Genomic DNA, 21,773 nt, shown 5'->3' with positions numbered 1-21,773 from the left:
TTCTTTTTTTAATTCCGGATACATAAATAGCAGCCCTCGTAATATAACAAGAGCAAGTACATTATAACTGCTTATTAAGTATTTCCAGCAATAAATCGCAGCTGTAAATTTAAACTTTTCTTAGTCATTCTTCATACTTTATTATTATAAAGGTGAGAGTTTGTGAGTGTGTGAGTGTGTATGTTTGTTACTTCTTTACATTTAAGTATGGCTGGAGTGATATCAATATTGGCATGGTCAATGGTGTTAGCAGACATCCTGGATTAACACATAGGGTTCGGAAAAAACTTGGTACTAAAAGAGGTTTACAGTGGAAATATAAAGTATGAAGAACCCAACATTTTAATCGCACGTCCTATATAATATATTCAAGATAGCTTGAATACGAGAAGGTGCGCAAGCGCAATGTGGCAGAGAATGACAGCGTCACTCAGGTAATCAGTGAGAGATCTTGGAGTTGCAACTCGCAACACGTGTTATTCTTTATAATTGTAAAAAGGCTAAAAAGTAAACCAAAAAAGTAAAATAGCCAAGCAATTCTCAAATATATTTCTGATAATATTTACTTTTATTATAAAAATGTTTCATTCTATTTTCAGCTCGGTGAAGGCCGTCTTGGTTTCGGATCTTCTACGAGTCGGAAACTTTGAATATTCAGAGAAGCATACTGTGAAACGTTTATTGGAATGCGTTATCTAACACGCTGCGATGTATTGTGATAAAAACTAAAAGCCATATCGGTAATTGTCTATAATGTACCTGAATGATAACAGATATCGACAGTGAAACGGCGTCAGGCAAAAGGAAACGACGTCCCATGTTGCAACGAATTATTTAAGGTGATCAAAACATTGCATCATGTCAGAATTCGGTAGTGGCAAATCGAAGAACAAGTACGAGATAAACGATATTACAAATGTGAAGTTTTCGAAAAAGAATAGTGATAAAAATGGGTGAGTTGTTTTTAATACCTTTCTAATCTTTTTAAAAGCCATCCAGGTATAAAATTATCTAGTAGGTACTAGGCTTTATAGGTTTGTGCTTAATGTAAGTAATAAAATATAATTATAATAATTCTTAGTTTTCTATCAACTGTGAATATGGTTATAACTTATGTACTTACTTAAAAATTTCAACTCTCTAGCTATCACCGTTCTTGAGATACCGCCTGGAGACAGACAGACCGACAGACAGCGAAGTTTTAGTAATAGGGTCCCATTCTTATCCTTTGGGTACGGAACCCTAAAAGTATCAGGTAGTAGCAAGAAAGACATTATTGTAATTTTTACGAAATTTTTCCCTTTTATTTACAGATAACGATAATTTTAAACTAAAATATGTATGATACGGTTTACGAGTTGCAACTGCATTTCAGCACTGAAAAAATAACAAAACAATTGAACACAATTAAACTGGAACTTGCATTAATTATTACCAATAAAATCGCGATCACTGTTTGAATTGACGACAACAAAGTGTTTATGATGCCATTAAATATAAAATGTGTTTAGTACTGTACCAAAACGAATTTCCCCAATTTTTAGAATCTTTTAATACATTTATATAATATTTTATCGATTAGGTGTTATGATTTTTTTTTTCAGCGATGCAGATGAACCTAAGCCTGAAAATGATGTACCAAGTATATCGTTTATCACATTAGTGAGTATACGATGATAATATTTTTTCTTAATTTAAAGGGTAATGTTATACCCTTTTTTTTCAAAAATAAAAACCCGACTGCGTTGACTTTTCAAAAGTGACCACTCTACGATACAACAATCCGTTGTCACTAGAGTGCCAAACGTAATATTACATACACTCATAACACAACTACAACATTCTAGCGTGGTAAATAAACGAAACATAACAATAAGGCCCCTTACGCATAAAATAAAATATTATAATTATTTGTAACTGAAATAAAAGTTATGATAGGACGTCAAGCTATGCTACGCGCTGCGCCACGCGCGTAGAGCTTTCGTAGAAGCCCAAACATCTGTAGAGGGGCTTCTACGAGCGCTCTACGCCTGTAGCACCCTGTAGTACGCCTGTGCAATGTGCATAGACTCTTGCTCTACAGTGTACGGGATGCTACGCCATATATTTTTTTAATTTGGGGAAATGCTTTACGCATCCCCGGCAAATTGGGGATATCGGCCGGGGTATGTGGGACTCCTGCTACCCACTAAAACCCCATGGTGTTCCACTCATCGCTTAAGGCAGAGTTGCGGGTACGATATAACCTACCGCAACATGTGAAAATGGCCTAATAATCATATGGCGTAGCATCTTGAGAGCAAGCGTCTATGCACATTGCACAGCCCCCCTAGACAAGTGGCAAAGCGCTAACGCTAACACTAGCGCTACAAAAATGTATGCGATTTGACATAAGTCATCGCTTCGCTAGCGAATACTAATGTCAAATCCATACATTTTGTAGCGCTAGCGTTAGCGTTAGCGTTTTGCCACTTGTCTAGGGGGCAGGCGTACAGCGTACTACCACAGGTACTACAGGATGCTACAGGCGTAGAGCGCTCGTAGCAGCCCCTCTACAGATGTTTGGGCTTCTACGAAAGCTCTACGCGCGTGGCGCAGCGCGTAGCATAGCTTGACGTCCTATTATAACTTTTATTTCAGTTACAAATAATTATAATATTTTATTGTATTTTATGCGTAATACGATAAAGCTCAAATTAACTCCTCATTATACAAATGTCTATTGCTTGTTAATTTTTGTGAAAAAAAAAATGTTTTATGCGTAACATAAATATTAGGCGTTAAAATCTATTGCTCTCTGATATTTTTACACTTTACAGCGTTTTATTTATTTTTCAGTTCCGTTTCGCGTCCACCAGGGACAAGGTTTACATATTCTTCGGCATAATATTTTCGATGACATGTGGAGCCATGATTCCCATCAACACGCTGCTGTTTTCGTCGTTGCTACAGAGCATGGTGAATTTCGGGATATCGGTTATTATGGGACAGCCCGAAGGAGATGAGTTTTTAGATGCCGTTCGAAGATTCGCCATCCTGAACAGCGCTGTTGGCGGAGTGCTGATCGTACTGTCCTATGGCGCCACAGTTCTCATGAACATCTCAGCTTTTAATCAGGTAAGGGTACAGATTTCAAAACAAGAAAGGATGGGTCAGTTTAAGAAAAAATCTTAGCGAGAAAAAGTTGCGTAAGTTCGTAAATTGAAAAAATATTAAAATAGCCGTATTTGATAACCAAAAAGTGGAGCCTTCTGGTGTCACGCATTTTGCCTTGCCACGATGGACGATGGCAACATGGGTTCATTATGTACCGTCGAAGAAATTGATTCCTAGGCAGTGGACAGACCAACGTCATTCGGTCAAATCATGTCAATTCAATGTTAATTGTGGTCTGTCGGCTGGGTTGACATAACGCAACCGAACTACGTAGGTCCCCTATCTGCCTAGGAATCAACTTCTCTGATAGTACAGACGTATGTACTATCAGAGATGGACAACGGTTTAGTTATTTATGGTAGGAGATTTTAAACTCAGCCTAGACTTAGGCAAATCTTGTGCTTAGCTAGGGCATCAATGATATTCCTTAATATCTTAATCTAATAATTAATTTTAGGTGTACAGATTAAGACAAGAATATTTGAGAGCGGCGCTTAATCAAGATTTTGAATATTACGACACGCACCAGACCGGAGATTTTGCCGCCAAAATGAATGGGTATGTTCATTACTAGACATCGGATTATATGCATTTGCATACTTGCATATGCAAATGCATATTAATGGCACTTTTTAGGCGATAGTGCATATTTTGGCAATTTTTCGTTGATAGTGCATATTTCGGTAGTTTTATGCCCTCGTAGTCTCCAAACTAGCTATCACAGAGGCCACAAAACAGAGGTACGATAGATCAAAACACTTCAAAAACTATGTGGCTTCATCCCCATTTAAAAAATGCAATAGGCACAATATTTATTTATTTTTATATTTTTATATATATTTTTCTAGAAACAAAATTTTTCTTTGTAGTTGGCAACATTAGTAAAAAATTTGAATAAAGTAGTTAACGATGGGCATTATTGCAATCGGAAAATGTTGCTAGAAAATTATTATAATTGGTGCTATATAAGAAATGAAAAATCCTGCATTTGATGAAATTATAAAAATTGGCGCTTTTATTAACGGCACCGCCGGAAAACTCTTAAAACATTATAAATTTTAATATTAAGTGACCTTTGATTGTGCATATTTCGGCCATTTTTCGTGCATATTTGCATGCATATTTCGGCACTTTGATCGTGCATATAACCCGATGTCTATTCATTACACAATATTACATCATAATTAACAAGTTTAATGTATGATTCTTATTTTGTACGCTATCAACAAAATATTATCTTAACCCTGCTGACTCAATTTTAGTACTTACTAATTTTTGGTTTTTCATTCTTATTTATTTGTAAGTTATTTGGGCCGACGGCCGACGTTATCTACACTTAGTACCTGGATGCTAGTACCATATAATAATATTATCAAACACTATCGTAACAATATGATGCCCTTGAATTTAATCGTCAGTCTACGTTCTATAATAATCTAAAATATTATAATATCGGCACCTGCATTCGTCCTCGGGAATGTCATTTAAATCTTTGTTTCCTCGAACAAAGTTTGTTTGTTTGTTTGTTAAGACGATAAGCAGGATTAAACGCATGAATTGATTTTTTACAACGAAACGAAAACTGTAAAAAAATACGGGACTATTTATAAAGAAAATGTTATTTAATTATATAATTTTAAAAGGGGGTAGTGATTTAGGAGTTGATTTAGGAGTCCACACCGCCGTTTTTCCATACAAACGCTGTCCCCTGTTTCCTCCCTGGATAATGCCGGTAGAGTTATGATTTTTTTCCTGAATATCTATGGCCACTATTAGCATGTCCCTATGTTTTCTTTTTTTTCATAATTTTATTATTAAAAAAGATAAGAACGTCCAAAAACCCAAAAAAATGGCAAGATTTTCCTCTGTGTTCAAACACCCAGAAAACAAAACTGGATAAAATATACAAAAAAATAAAACATAGGAACACAGCTCAAGCCTTGCTTTAATTCTTAATGAAAAAAGTACTTAAATCGGTTAAGTTTTGGAGAAGGAATCAGCGGACAACGAATCGAAGATTTTCTGTTCTTTTATTAGAACTTTTGTCGTGTTGGCTCTATCGCGCTCTGCGGTGGGAGACTTGAGATTGCTGAGACAGCAATACATTTTCAAATACCTATTTTCAATTTCTCTCGCCCCTGGTGTATCCTCTTAAGACTACTTGGGAAACTCACTTGAGATATTAAAAAAGTTGATTGATATAAAAACTTTTGGCTTTGTTTGAAATGCGACTTGTAATTGGCGATGTTTGAGTACCAAAATCTTAATAAATCTATTTGCAGAGACGTCGTGAATGTTGAAGACGGTATTGGTGAGAAGCTGGGAACGTTTATATACTTCCAGTCGGCCTTCGTCAGTTCCATAATCATGGCGCTGGTGAAAGGATGGAAGCTGGCGTTGCTGTGTCTGATCACATTCCCGATAACATTGTTCCTAGTTGGAATGGCTGGCTTGGTAATTATTTTTAATATGCCGCAGTAGAGCAAGGTAGCAATAGTTCCTGGAGGTTTATTTTGTTTTTTTGTGTCGAGAAAAAAAATGGTTCTCAGAGTCTTTAATGACCTATGGCAAATATTAGAACTAATTAAACTATAAACTATTCGTTTTGAATTGTAAGTAATTCAAAACGAATAGTTTCAGAAGAGTCGTTACCCATAGGCTATAAACTTATCTCTACACTTTTATCGACAAGTTCCGTAACTAATAAACACAAATCGGTCTAAAACCACTTCGTGTTATCGATGAAAATGAGTGTGCTCCTTTCCAAAAAAAAGACCAAGCAAGAATGTCTAAAATTAACCCCAAAACATTACTAATCTATTTTTATTTTTTACTACATTCCAAAATGTTTTTATATTCTTTTTTCAGATTGCGTCTAGGTTATCAAAGAAAGAAACGATAGCAGCAGGAAAAGCGGGTTCAATAGCAGAAGAAGTCATATCAGCGATAAGAACTGTTTATGCGTTCAGTGGACAGCAAAAGGAATTGCAAAGATATGAAACATACTTAGGAGAATCTAGGTCAATTAACATTAAGAAAGGTAACTTTGATAACATTAGCATTTTATCGTTATAATTGCTTTAATTATAATCGTTCAAAGTAAAATAATAATAATCTAATTTAATCTTTTAAGGTTTCTTCAACGGTTTAGCAATGGGGGCATTATTTTTCTGCATTTTCGGTTCCTATGCGTTATCCTTCTGGTTTGGGTATAGACTAATGGTTGAGGAACCCGAAACGTACGACGTGGACACCATGATTGCCGTATGTAAATTTTAATGAAAACTATTTAAAAAAAATCTTTTTCATAGTATGCGACCACTTTTAACAAAAAATATTTTATGTACAGGTTTTCTTTGGTGTAATGATGGGTTCAGCGAACTTTGGTATATCATCAACTCTGATGGAAGTGTTTGGTGTTGCTAAAGGCGCTGGTGCACAAATCTTCAATCTTATCGACAACGTGCCCACAATAAATCCGATACTCAACCGTGGGGTGACGCCGCCTGCTATAGAGGGAAACATCGAGTTGAAAGATGTGAAGTTCTACTATCCTTCAAGGCCGGATGTTCCGGTGAGAATATGAGAAACATATTCAGAAATTTGAGTAAGAACTATAAACAAGAAGAGTTTAAATAATAATGTTATGTTTTTAGGTATTAAAAGGAGTCACTTTGAACGTTCAACGTGGACAATCGGTGGCTTTGGTGGGTCATTCCGGATGCGGCAAGTCGACCATTATTCAGCTCATTTCAAGATACTATGATGTGGTGGATGGAGGCGTAAGTATTTACTTCTCTATCTTCATAATATTGAGTAGGAAAGATAAGCTGCTTAAAAATATTTCGCTTTTCTTAGTACCTAATTATTAAAAAACCAAATGTTTAAAGGTTTTCATCGACGGCAATGACGTGAGAGGACTATCAGTACGGTGGCTCCGGGATCAGATAGGTCTGGTGGGTCAAGAACCAGTGCTTTTTAACACCACAGTACGAGAGAACATTCGGTATGGACGACAGGATGCTACCGATGAGAACATCGAACAAGTCGCCAAACAAGCGAATGCACACGAGTTTATTATGAAACTGCCCTTGGTAAGAACTACTAGGTTCTCAGCAATAGTTTGAAAGTACTCCTGAGTAGGGTAATTTGAGAATATAGAAATTCATATTTAACAACTTCAGGGTTACGACACTTTGGTCGGTGAACGAGGAGCTTCTTTATCGGGTGGACAAAAGCAACGCATTGCAATCGCGCGAGCTCTAGTACGGAACCCAAGGATATTGTTACTTGACGAAGCAACCAGTGCTCTAGATACGGCATCGGAAGCTAAAGTCCAGGCCGCTCTTGACAAGGTATCATCTTTATTTATTACTTTTTTTCTTAAGACAATTATTGCTATTGCTTAACAAAAGGTTAACTGGAGGAGATTGCTTGTTAGCAATAAGTTCGCCTCTTGTGCATCATCTAGAATATGTTGTTTTATGTAAAATTGTTTCATTTTGTATTTTTTGGTGTGCAATAAAGTGTTATTGTATTGTATTGTTTTGTATTGTATTTCATTAACATGGAATTATATTTTAGGCCCAAGAAGGCCGAACAACCGTAGTAGTAGCACACAGACTATCTACTATAAGAAATGTAGACAATATTTACGTGTTTAAATCTGGCAATGTCGTTGAAAGTGGTAACCACGAGGAGCTAATGAAGAAGAAAGGGCATTACTATGACATGGTAATGATGCAATATTCGCCTGAAATGAGCGAAACAGGTTTGTTGTCCAATCAAGTATTGGATATTATGTTACATATTATGATTTTAATTAAAAGAATAAATTTTGATTTTATGAAAGTATAACAATTATTACAGATGATGGGAATAAAGTAGTTAGAACAACATCGGTCACAAGCGAAAAAGACGAGGATGATATCGTACCAACAAAATTAGAGGTAATGTTTAGGTTTTAAAAGTAATAATAATAATACTCCCCACACCGGTTTCGGTGACGGTGGCCGGTTTCATTGAAACCAGACCAGACAGAGGTTTTAAAAGTATAAAATATATTTCAACTGGAATATCCTCAGTAAGAACACGACGCATAATATGGTACGGGAAAAAAAAACTTACATCACGTCTTAAATTTGTGTTAAATAAAAGTATTTTTCTACATTTCAGGAAACACCTGAAGCTATTGCTCAAGAAGTTTCCTTCTTCAATGTAATCAAGCTGAACAAGCCAGAATGGAAATCCATTACAGTTGCTAGTGCTTGCTCTATTGTAAGTGGTTTTGCTATGCCACTTCTTGGTCTCATTTTGGGTGACTTTATTGGGGTAAGTGTTATTAATTATCCTACTAATATTATTGTAAATAATAGCTTAGTTTTATTCCCTCTTTTTGTTTACACTTAGATTTAAGATTTCATATTAGTAATTCCTATTGGAAAATGTTTATCTTGTGTCTCATTTTTATAATATTGCTGTCCCTTTCGCACGGGAATGTAGTGTGTTTCACACAATTGTTATTGCTGTATCTTTCTTGCATAGTTGCACTCGAACTATTGTTGTCTCTTTTTTACATGGCTTTGTTTTACACATTTTATTGTTTATTTATCTTATAAGAATGTTTGTTTACCATTGTATTAGCTTATAAGAATCCCATTTGATGTCATATTATGTGTAAAATGTTATATTTCAATAAACGGACTGCATTCGTTCGACAACAACCGATAGAACCCCACGGGCTCTAACGGTACAAATTTCATATATAAACACGCACTTTCTCGGTGCATACACATTCACTTCCGACAAGCCAAGCAGATGCATGCGTAAGCCCTGCTCCACCACACTCCGCTCCAAGCAGTACCAAGTTCACTCCTGTGTTTCCTTCTCGCCTCCTGCACCTCCTTCTCCAGGAATCTTCCATCCGGCATCCTTCACCCTTCAAGATACAGTCCACTGCTCTGCCACCCGGCGACCACGGCCCCGCCGAGTTTGTCGTGTCGCCAACAACTGGTCCTTCAGAAGCCGGATCACTGCGTCAGCTCGTGAAGAAAGAAGCTCGCCCTGAAGATTGCAGCCAGCCCTGGAGAAGAGAGAAGCTCGCCCTGAAGACGGCAGCCCAGTCCCGGAGAAGAGAGAAGATTGAAGAGAGAAAACACAGGAGAAGAGACGAAGCCCCTGCAGCCAAGGCCAGCGTCTACCTTCTGAAGAAAGAAGAAAGAAACAAGTACGCGCGAGTGTTGGTGGTTGGCTTTGCTTACCTCTACCAATTACTTGGAAGCAATCCTCATTAACGTGCGTGGCCACCTAGCGGTGTTAAACGGCCCCTGCAGAGCGCACGGAAGCATTGTGGACGACCTGACGCCTCCACACACCTACCCAGGTGAACAGTCAGACCCCGCCGGCACGGTACGGTAACGCTCTGGGGCCACAAGTTGGCACGCAACGACGGGTGCGGACATTCCTCCCGCACTCTGATGCACCCGTGAGCGCCCGCGCCCTCTACCGGGAGGTTCCTACCTTCCTATTCCCTGCAATCCTATTCCCGGTTCGGCGTCACCGCGGTAGCAAGCTGACCGGGCTGTTAGTAGTAGGCTCGGTAGGTCGCGTTACGTATACTTAGGTAAAGACATTAAGTGAAGTGAAAGTGAAAAGTGTTAGTTTTAAGGTTAGGGCCCCTCGTGCGCAATGGAGAACGCGCGTGTGTTGCGCTCGGGCAAGTCCACGCCCTCGCGGGAAGAGACGCCATCGTCAGGGCAGACCACGACCCACGAGACCAACACATGGAGCAGAGGCACCGGCGTTGAAGACACGACGGAGAGCAGCACGCGTACCGACGCTAGGGCCAAACTAAATTCAGTACCCGCACAAATCGACAACGTAGTCGAAAATGTAGGAAGTGCGCCGGGCACTATAGTTAACGTCCCCGGGGACAGAGCAAGCAGCAAATTATCCGCGTTGCAGGCCGAATTAGAGTATCACAACTCCGAACTAGCACGGGCTAGGGCGGCGTCCGCAGCTGCCATGAGTCGGCTGGAAATAGCTAGGATAGAGCTAGGAGAATCCACCGACGCGGACCAGCCACCCAGATCGAATAAAACCCGAGTTGAAGGCTGGATCTCGGAGCAATGTGTTAGGCCGTCAACAAGCGCTCAAAACCCGGGACGAGACCCGCGTCCGACCGAAAACATCGAACCGCGCGCCGGTAACACGTCGCTTAGCGACATGACATTGCTAGCCAACGCGATAGTTCAAGCGGTCAATTCGAGTAGGTCGGAAGCGACGCCTAAATTCATTCATGAGTTGCCCTACTTCGACGGAACAATTACGGAGTGGATGGCGTTTAAATCCGTTTTTAATGACACCGCGGATATGTTCTCGGACATTCAAAATGTAGCTAGGTTAAGAAAAGCATTAAGAGGCGCGGCCCGCGAAACAGTTAGAGCTTTGCTATACACAGTATCGGACCCGTACGAAATAATAGATACGCTAGAACGGCGATACGGCAGGCCAGAACTACTTATTCTCTCCGAAATAGAAAACATAAAACGTTTACCCCGTATGACGGAAGACGGGCGCAATGTTAGTAGTTTCGCGAGTAAAATATCAAACACGGTAGCGGCCATAAAGTCACTTAACCAGCCACAATATTTGTATTCTCCCGAGTTAGTGGGTCGAATAGTCGACAAGTTAAATATTATTTTAAAATATAAGTGGTACGAGTTCAAATCTGAACGACCCGGAGCACCGGAGCTCGAATTAATGGCTAGATTTTTAAATAATATGGCGGATCAGTGCGGCGCGATGTTCGCATACGAAACAGCTAGGGAGGAAAGGAGAGGCAAGATGAAACCTCGCGCGGTAAACACGACTCGCACACGGACTCATAGATCGACGCGTTATGATAGCGATAGTTCCTGTGATAGATCAGATTGCGAAGTCACGTACGAGCCGCGTAATACCGTAGCAGCCGCGTTCAAACCCTCAGCTAAAAAGGCCGAACCATTCAGGCCGAAGCATCGCACGCCGCGCCCCGCGACAGAGGCGCCACGCTCCGCGACGGAAGCGCCGTCAAACTCGTCCAATAGAAATAATTGTCCCGTATGTTCAGGCTCCCATACGACTATTAATTGTGCAGATTTTATTAAACTTAGCGTATCGGAAAGATGGGACGCAGCTAAAAATAGTAAACTTTGCTTTAGATGTCTAAATAACTCGCACGGGCGAACTTTCAGATGTAAATATATTCCGTGCGGCATAAACGGGTGCGAAGCGTCTCATAATAAGCTATTACACGGCAGCGGCAGTGCAGCGCCGCCCGCAAGCGGCAATGTTAGCTCCATAAATCACGTTCGTGCGTCAAACACCTACCTCAAAGTAGTGCCGGTTGAGATAAGTGGCCCAGTGGGCACCACCGCTACATACGCCTTGCTGGACGAGGGCTCTACATTGACCCTAGTTGAGCGTACGGTAGCGGACAGTGTAGCACCCAGGGGTCGCAGCCAGCTACTTAAGTTGGAAGGGGTAGGCGGTAACCAAATTGACGACCCCGAATCGTGCAACATATCGCTAACAATCCGCGGCGCGTGTAGTCGAAATCTAGAAAAAATGAACGCGAGCACGATTAGTAATTTGAACCTTACGCCGCAGTCCGTAAGCAAGGACCTAGTTAGACAGTGCAGCCACCTAGCGGAATTAGAAGACGAACTGTGTTACGAGCAGGCTAAGCCTACGATACTTATCGGCCAAGATAACTGGCACTTAATTACGTCTCGACAATTACGTATCGGAAATAAGGGCCAGCCAGTGGCGTCGTTAACTAAATTAGGATGGGTCCTGCACGGGCAGGACGCAAGCTCGCGTAATTTAAATAATATTCAGTTCATAAGTCACGTAAGAACGTCGCAGTCCGAGGATCCCGCGTTAGAATTGATAAGGAATTATTTTAGCATAGAGTCGTTAGGTATAGAGCCGCGTAAACCTAAAGCGGATCCGGACGAGCGCGCGTTAACTGTTTTAAATAGAACTTGCAATAAAATGAACGATTGCGATCGGTATGAGTCAGGCTTATTGTGGAAAACCGACAATGAAGTAATGCCGGACAATAAGAAACAAGCTCTAAGCCGTCTGTACAATCTAGAGAACAAATTAGATAAAAACTTAAACTTAAAAATAGAGTATTCGAAACAAGTAAATAACTTGCTAAGTTCGGGTTACGCAGAACTAGTGAGCACCCCAGCCACATCACCTCGCACCTGGTACTTACCTCATTTTTCAGTGGTTCATCCCCAAAAAGGTAAGGTGCGACTGGTTTTTGACGCTGCGGCTAAATGCGGGGGAAAATGCTTGAATGATGCGCTACTAACCGGGCCCGACTTATTGCAGTCGCTTTTCGGCGTTTTAGTTAGGTTCCGCGAAGGAAAAATAGCAGTAGTAGCGGACATCAAAGAGATGTTCTTACAAATAAAAGTGATTGAGTCGGATCGCGACAGCCTTCGTTTTCTGTGGCGAGGCGACGATAGAAACATCCCCCCGCGAGAATACCGTATGACCTCGCTTATTTTTGGGGCGGCCTCATCGCCGTGCGTGGCCATTCATGTTAAAAATAAAAACGCGCAAAACTTTAGTTCAGAGTACCCGAAGGTAGCTAAAGCTGCGGAACGGAACTTTTATATGGACGATTACTTAGACTCATTCGACGACGCGGACGAAGCCAGGCAAGCGGTCAATGCCATGTATAGGATTAACTTAGGCGCTTCGTTCGAGTTACGCGGTTGGGCGTCGAATGTGCCCGAAGTAATAAAAGACGTTTCCGATAAGCGAATTAGCGGCGCGACGACTTTAGGAAAAAGCGATACAGAGAGGACTTTAGGTCTCATTTGGAACCACGCTCGCGACACTCTAGGATTTAACGTGAACCTCAGAAACACGCCATCTAGTGTAATTTCAGGGGAAATTTTACCCACCAAGAGGCAAGTCACTAGCGCCGTCATGTCGGTTTTCGACCCGTTAGGATTAGTTTCGCCGGTAACTATGGTAGGTAAGTGCCTCATTCAGGAAATATGGCGTAGTGGCGTAGGTTGGGACGATCCTATAACTAAGGAACACCACATTACGTGGATGTCGTTTATTAATAATTTAAACTTGCTGAGGACTTTCGAAATAAAAAGATACGTACCTGCCCCGCCCTCTGGCGAGGGGGAGTTACACATATTTTGCGATGCTAGCGAAAAAGTTTATTCGGCCGCAGTTTATTTCGTTAGCATGAATAATAACACAAAGACGGCTAGATTAGTTACGGGAAAGGCGAAAGTAGCGCCGTTAAAACCAATTTCGATACCGCGATTAGAGTTGCAAGCCGCGGTTCTTGGTTCCCGCTTAGCAGAGTCAGTAAAACGGGAATCTGACTACAAAATTACAAAGTCGTATTACTGGTCGGATTCAAAAACGGTATTAGCTTGGATTAGATCCGATCCGCGTACTTTCAAGTCGTTTGTCGCGCACCGGCTAGCCGAGATCGAAAGTACAACGACCCCGGCCGACTGGCGATGGGTGCCGAGCGCCGACAACGTCGCGGACGACGCTACCAAGGGCATTCCGGTGAATTTTAGTTCGACACACAGATGGTTTACAGGACCTAGCTTTATTTTAGACGACCCCGCGACATGGCCGTGCGAAAAGCGGACCGCGGTTCCCTTACCCCCTTCAGGGGAGGAGAGAATAATTAAGCAGGTTCACGTCTGTGTAGACCATGTAAATAACGATTACTTGCCTAAAGTTGAAAGGTTTTCGAAGTATAAGCGCCTGGTACGCGCTGCTGCCACCGTCTTGCTCTCGGCTGAGGCATTTAAAGCCAAATTGCTCAAGAGAAAAGTAAATACGGAAATCTCTCCTGATCACATCAGACTAGCAGAATGGCTGCTTATCAAGAGGAGTCAGAACATCTCGTTCGCGGACGATATAAAGACGATAGAGGCTGGGCAACGACCTCCGAAGAGGTCCCCCTTTCACAAACTTGCTGTGAAACTCGACCGCAGCGGGATATTATACCTCGATAGCAGAGTTAAGGAAGAATATAATCTGCCTGTCCTACATGCGAAGGAAGAATTTACCCGACTGTTAGTGCATCACACGCACGCAGTATTTAACCACGGCAATCACCAAACCGTGATGAACGAGCTCCGACAGCGCTACCACATAATTGGACTACGCAGCATCCTTCGCTATATCTCGTCTGATTCTCGTAAGCAGCCAGGAATAAAACGTTTCGGTGCTTGCGCACGAGGGGGAGACTGTAAATAATAGCTTAGTTTTATTCCCTCTTTTTGTTTACACTTAGATTTAAGATTTCATATTAGTAATTCCTATTGGAAAATGTTTATCTTGTGTCTCATTTTTATAATATTGCTGTCCCTTTCGCACGGGAATGTAGTGTGTTTCACACAATTGTTATTGCTGTATCTTTCTTGCATAGTTGCACTCGAACTATTGTTGTCTCTTTTTTACATGGCTTTGTTTTACACATTTTATTGTTTATTTATCTTATAAGAATGTTTGTTTACCATTGTATTAGCTTATAAGAATCCCATTTGATGTCATATTATGTGTAAAATGTTATATTTCAATAAACGGACTGCATTCGTTCGACAACAACCGATAGAACCCCACGGGCTCTAACGGTACAAATTTCATATATAAACACGCACTTTCTCGGTGCATACACATTCACTTCCGACAAGCCAAGCAGATGCATGCGTAAGCCCTGCTCCACCACACTCCGCTCCAAGCAGTACCAAGTTCACTCCTGTGTTTCCTTCTCGCCTCCTGCACCTCCTTCTCCAGGAATCTTCCATCCGGCATCCTTCACCCTTCAAGATACAGTCCACTGCTCTGCCACCCGGCGACCACGGCCCCGCCGAGTTTGTCGTGTCGCCAACAATTATAAAGACGAAAGTTTGTTTGGATGTATGGATGTATGGATGTGTGGATGTATGGATGTTTGTTACTCTTTCACGCAAAAACTACAGAACGGATTTTAATGAAACTTTACAATAATATAGCTTATACATCAGAATAACACATAAGCTACAATTTTAACCGACTTTCAAAATGGGGGAGGTATTATGTTCGTTTTCTTATGTTCAACGATTACTCCGCCGTTTGTTAACCGATTTTCAAAATTTTTCTTTTGGTATATAGGGTATCATCCCAATGTGGTATTATATTTACAAAAGTGGTGATCTGATGAAGGATCCATAAGTTATCGAGGGAACTCCTCAATATTTAAAGGGAAACATGTGGTGACTTCGGTTTCGTGAAAAGTATTCTAAGCATATGCTACCAACAAGTAAGATTTTGCATCGAGGCATACCTGGTATACCGTGATTCGGAAGGTGCTGAGAGAACTCCTGATTCTTTATAGATACAAGTTTGGGAGTTTCGGCGTTGTTTGAAGAACGGAAAGCATATGCTACTATGCAAATTACATTCATCATCATCATCACTACCATATTATACCATGCATCGTCCCATGGTTATGACTTATGAGCCTATAATGACCCTGTTATTGGTACTTTTAGATCGAGACTCGAGTTTGTCAAGCGATAATTAAAAAAAATCTATACCTACCTAATATTATAAACCTGAAGAGTATGTTTGCTTGAACACGTTAATCTCAGGAACTACAGGTCCGATTTAAAAAACTTGTTTCAGTGTTAGATAGCTCATTTATCGAGTAAGCTGACTATAGGCTAAATATTATCACGCTAAGACTAATACGACCGAAGAAACTCAGGAAAATGTGGAAAAAACGGAGGAAATATAAGAAATTACCAACTACTGGAGCAATTTTTATGGCAATATTAAGCACAGATATAGAGTAGACCAAGTGAAGGGAGTAGGGACATAAGCTATTTTTTATGGGAAAATGTACGGTTTCTGTATAATCGGTTCCTAATTTACGTGGGCGAAGCCGCGCGGGACATCTAGTCGGTTATAGTTCTTGCAATCTATGAGTGCGCGGCGCCCTTAGTTGTGTTGGTGACCATATCTATACACGCGTACATGGCTCGCTCGCTACTGACTGCTCCGTTAGGTAGGTACGCACACTTACGAAAATATCTATTCGTATTTCCAACTACAAATAAAGGCTACGCGCGCTCGTAGATTGCAAGAACTATATTAAATGTGAATATTTTGAAATATCTATATTAAGAAATCTAACATTTACTAAACATCGTTTTCAGGTACTTTCTAATCCAGACCCAGATGCAGTTTTAGCTGAAGTACGCAGGTTCGCACTCATTTTTGTTGGTATTGGTGCACTTACCGGGATAACACAATTCAACGTGGTAAAGTTTCTCGCTCATAACGTAATTGTATAACAATTAATTTACACATAGCAATTTGTAATTAAATATATTTTATAGGTGTTTATGTACGGTATCGCTGGTGAATACCTGACAGCGAGACTCAGGAAGTTGATGTTTGAAAAAATTCTACAACAAGAAATCGGTTTCTTCGATGACAAGAACAATTCAACAGGGGCTCTGTGTGCACGACTATCGGGAGAAGCCGCGGCTGTTCAAGGAGTGAGTTGTTCAATTGGAAAACCACAACTTTAAGATTTACAATTATTGTCCTCAAAATTTTATATTAATTGGAACGAAGTTTTGGAACGAAGTCCCTTATCGCGCGTTGCGTTGCTAGTCTAGACGGAAAAAGTTGTAACGACATGACACAAAAGTGTCGGTATATTACAACTAGAGCCAAAATGCTACAGTTGTAAGCCGTGGGGTAGCGCGTGTTTCTCTCTCTGTCTCTTTTTTTTTGTTTTGTTTTTGTTTTGTTTTTTTATACTTAACTTCGTTCCATCGGGACGGATGTCCCTTGACACCTCTCAATTTTTTAAGTTCTTTACAGGCAACTGGACAAAGAATTGGAACAGTTCTACAAGCAATAGGAACATTCGCGTTTGCCTTAGGCGTGTCATTGTATTATGAATGGCGCCTGGGACTGGTAGCACTCACATTCGTCCCACTCATGGCAGCTATCTTATATAAGCAAGGAAGGATGGTCAGCGCCGAATCCTTCGGTGCTGCTAAAACAATGGAAAGTAGCTCGAAGGTCAGAAAAAATATGTATTTACACTTTTAACAGTAAAAAAATCCACAGCCGAAAATAAACCTCCAAACAAAAAGGCTATATTAGATGGAAGAATACAAAACTCTTTGTTTGGAGCTAAACAGATGAAACATCGTTGCAAAATGTGATATTTCAAAGGAAACAATCTCTTTTAGGTAGCCGTAGAAGCAGTGGCTAATGTTCGAACAGTAGCATCTTTAGGACGGGAAGAAACGTTTTGCAACGAATACGGTCGACTATTGTTACCCGCATTACTACTCGCTAAGAAATCAGCCCATTGGAGAGGCATAGTTTTTGGCTGTTCAAGAGGACTTTTCAATTTCGTGTATGCTGCCACTTTGTACTATGGTGGTACCTTGATGGTGTACGATGGAATTGACTACGCCGTCATATTGAAGTAAGTGTAAGGTTGGGTTATCAACATGTTATCAATAAAATAAGCATTATTCTACAGCATATTCTCTCATAAGCATTATTCTATATTTTGTATAAGGTGTAACAAAACTAAGTGATAAATGATAATAAAATTATGTGAAAGTAGCAGCGCTGGAAGAGTATTTTTTTTTTACTTTTTTATGGGAAAATGCATGAAGCTGGGCAGATTGCCCATACAAATCACAAAAAATTGATCTTTAAGCGTTGCTATTTCCACAGTAAACTCTGTACAGGGGACACATACACGGTACACACTTTAAAGTATAATTACTTAGTTTTATTACTGTATAAGCTATAGGTATGTTTGATGAAAATTTTATGAACCGAAAATTATTGTTTCAGATCTGCCCAGACCCTTTTGATGGGTTCGTCGTCTGCAGCACAGGCATTTGCATTTGCCCCCAACTTCCAAAAGGGAATCAAAGCAGCAGGACGAGTTATAGTATTACTAAGCAGACAATCGAAAATTGCCGATCCCGATAAACCAGCAGTGGAGAATTTCGTAAGGACACTCATTAATAGACATCGGATTATATGCATTTGCATACTCGCATATGCAAATGCATATAATGGCACTTTTTAGGCGATAGTGCATATTTTGGCAATTTTTCGTTGATAGTGCATATTTCGGTAGTTTTATGCCCTCGTACTCTCCAAACTAGCTATCATGACATACCAGTAAGGCCACAAAACAGAGGTACGATTGATCAAAACACTTCAAATATGTGGCTCCATCGCCATTTAAAGAATTCAATACACCCGATAGGTACAATATCTCTCTAGAAACAACATTTTTCTTTGTAGTTGGCAACATTAGTAAAAAATTTGAATAAAATACTTACCGATTTATTAAACTTGCATGGGTTAATATTAAGAGGGCGACTAACCCAAAAAATCAAACATCGTCCTTCTCTCTTCACACTCCGGCCCGTCTTTCATATGCCAGGTGAAAAAGGACGACGCGGATTCATCGCCAAATTAGTTTTTTCTCAATAACTCGATAAATATACAACATTTTAAAATTCCACTAGGTCGATCTCTCAATGATAGAATTTTATACAATGTGTTAAAATATTAACTTAGTTCAATGCACGGTTATAGCAATAAATGAAAAATTCTTGAAAATTAGATGCATCTTTGTGATTTTTTTCTATCGAGAAAATTTTAAGATATCGTGTTTTTGTTCAGATCGAATTCTCGGAAATATAATGTAATATCTAATTTTAGAAAATGAAACAATTCGGGGCTTATTTTCAAGTATAAAAATGAATTATAAAATCGACACTTTAGGGTTAGTCGCCCCCTTAAGGTTGCAATTGGAAGTTATTGGTAGAAAATGATTATTGGTAATGGTAATAAAAAACGAAAAATCCTGGATTTGATGAGATTATAAAAAAATTGGCGCTTTTATTAACGGCTCCGCCGGAAAGCTCTTCAAAAAAATTATAAATTTTAATTTTAAGTGACTTTTAATTGTGCATATTTTGTGCATATTTCGGCTATTTTATCGTGCATACTTGCATGCATATTTCGGCACTTTGATCGTGCATATAATCCGATGTCTACTAATTAAGAATTTTAATTCATTTGTAACTAGTATAAGCTGTATATCATAAGCCGGAAGAACGACCACTTGCTTAATTGTGTGAATGTGTATATTGCAGCGAGGTACTGGAGAAGCAAGTCTACAAAACATCGAGTTTAAATACCCAACAAGACCACTCATAAAAGTTTTACAAAATCTAAACTTGGAAATAGAAAAGGGTAAAACTATTGCTCTGGTTGGCACAAGCGGTTGCGGTAAAAGCACTATTATACAACTACTACAGAGATACTATGATCCTGATGGTGGTATTGTGGTAAGTTAAGTGACTATAATTACTAACGATAAATATATTTTTAAATGATAAGCACTCTTACATGCTTATATTTTCTAGAGAAGTCAAACAATCTTTTTGAAGGGAAGGAAATAGGGGAGGATAGGAAAGAGAATTGGGCCTCCTGTAAACTCACTCACTCGGCGAAACACAGCACAAGCGCTGTTTCACGCCGGTTTTCTGTGAGAATGTGGTATTTCACCGGTCGAGCCGGCCCATTCGTGCCGAAGCTTGGCTCTCCCACGTATAAATCTAAACCTCAACATGTTATTTTCAGGCTCAAAACGGTATACCACTACCAAAACTTCGCCTTGCCGATGTTCGACAAACTATCGGATTCGTACAACAAGAACCGATACTTTTCGATCTTACGATTGGTCAGAACATTGCATACGGTGATAACTCGCGAAAACCAAACATGGACGAAATAATGGAAGCTGCTAGACAAGCTAATATCCACAACTTTATAGTTTCTCTACCTCAAGTAAGTCAACTACTATTCACCGCTTTCGGTAAAAAAAACTAATGCATGCATTTCAATGAATATGTGCGTATTATGAAACAATCCAGTAACATCATCATCAGCCTATTGCCGTCCACCGCTGAACGTAGGCCTCCCCAATGGATTTGTGATGGGCTCGTTTTTGGTGGGTACAATTCCCCATAGTACCTTTCGAATTCAGCGATGATCTCCGGTTTCGAGGTGACGATATTGCCTTGTGGTGTACTGAGCTTTGTCAGGTTACAACGGGTATTGTTGGGCTTAGCAAATATTTTCGAGCCTTTATTACCCATTATTACCCAGTAAGCCATTGCTGCTCGATGGCTTGGGTATTCGCCCGACGGATGTCACGCCCCCGACCAAAAAGAGGGGTGTTATTAGTTTGACGTGTCTGCCTGTCGGTCTGTCCGTGGCATCGTAGCATCGAAACGAGTGGACCGATTTTGATCTAGTTTTTTTTGTTTGAAAGCTGGCATGATCGAGAGTGCTCCTAGTTATAGTTCATCATCTCTCATCATAGAACCTGACACTCAGATTGTGCGGCTATGGTGTTTTCTCGTCTTTTCCTCAGTAACATAATTTATGTAATTTATTTAGGGTTACGACACAAACATCGGCTCCAAAGGAACACAGTTATCTGGTGGTCAAAAACAGAGGGTAGCCATTGCAAGGGCATTAATACGACGACCTGTGATGCTACTGTTGGACGAAGCGACCAGTGCTTTAGACACCGAAAGTGAAAAAGTAAGTAGCGTATCTGGTGAAGGCGAAACACTTAGCCCGTACCATAGACAGTATGGTGTGGCCGCAGGTCGCGTTGCGGCCAGGTGCGCGTCATCTATGGCGGTTTCATACTAAAGTATATATCTCGATGGCCACCGCGGCTTGGCCGCTAGTGCGCGCCCGGGCAGGGCCGCGCTACACCGGAATGGCAGCGGCGAGGCGAGCACTTTCAGTGTCATATGATTTTAAACTTTATCTTCATTATGACACTGAAAGTGCTCGCCTCGCCGCTGCCATTCCGGTGTAGCGCGGCCCTTATTGTACACTAAGGAGTAATACTGTTAGGAATAACATAGAAGTTAGGCCTCGAACTGAATTCTAAGAGATTGTACACTTTGATACATTATTATTGCCTACTATATTTTCGGTTTATCATCCGAATTCTGAATAGCCAATACTTAACGAAGCATTTACCATCATAGATTCATAAACTGTTTTTAACTTAATTTGCAGGTAGTCCAAGAAGCTTTAGATACAGCTAAGGCGGGCCGAACATGCGTAATGATCGCTCATAGGTTAAGCACAGTCCGCGACGCCGACATTATTTGCGTTCTGCGCGACGGTCGAGTTGCGGAGAGTGGCACACATCAGCAGCTTATGCAAGCCAAGGGACTCTACTACAACTTGAACAGAAGAGGTTACAGCTGATACAAATGTAGATTAAAAGTGAGCATGAGTCGCAAGTCACAAATGATGTAAATAATGAGCATATATTTATTTTTATACTTACCATATTTTTGTAAACATTTAGTTTAAGTTTGCACCAATAAAAATACATAAAGAAAATATAATATTTTATTAAATGATTATTTGATGAGTTCCAAATAAAATATATGTGTTACATACATACTACTTACTATTAATAAGTAATGGAATAG

The 21,773-nt window shown here is 40.3% G+C and overlaps 1 protein-coding gene across 1 annotated transcript; it reads left to right on the top strand.

The window, feature by feature from the left end:
• Positions 1 to 726: 726 nt before the first annotated feature.
• Positions 727 to 21,567, top strand: LOC121733032 (ATP-dependent translocase ABCB1). Its single transcript, XM_042123116.1, has 23 exons — positions 727 to 953; positions 1,605 to 1,662; positions 2,839 to 3,117; positions 3,614 to 3,714; positions 5,439 to 5,610; positions 6,025 to 6,196; positions 6,290 to 6,420; positions 6,506 to 6,730; positions 6,813 to 6,938; positions 7,047 to 7,250; positions 7,341 to 7,511; positions 7,741 to 7,927; positions 8,026 to 8,105; positions 8,332 to 8,487; positions 16,401 to 16,505; positions 16,584 to 16,745; positions 17,077 to 17,280; positions 17,454 to 17,695; positions 18,076 to 18,235; positions 19,398 to 19,592; positions 19,888 to 20,094; positions 20,710 to 20,856; positions 21,349 to 21,567. The coding sequence occupies exons 1-23, from the start codon at positions 859 to 861 to the stop codon at positions 21,541 to 21,543; spliced, it is 3,774 nt and encodes a 1,257-aa protein (XP_041979050.1). The 5' UTR covers positions 727 to 858; the 3' UTR covers positions 21,544 to 21,567.
• The last annotated feature ends 206 nt before the right edge of the window (positions 21,568 to 21,773 follow it).

Source organism: Aricia agestis, chromosome 13 (assembly GCF_905147365.1).
Source record: "Aricia agestis chromosome 13, ilAriAges1.1, whole genome shotgun sequence".
In the NCBI taxonomy this organism is placed as follows: domain Eukaryota; kingdom Metazoa; phylum Arthropoda; class Insecta; order Lepidoptera; family Lycaenidae; genus Aricia; species Aricia agestis.
Note: the sequence above shows the minus strand (reverse complement) of the source record. Positions and strands in the feature narration are given on the sequence as shown.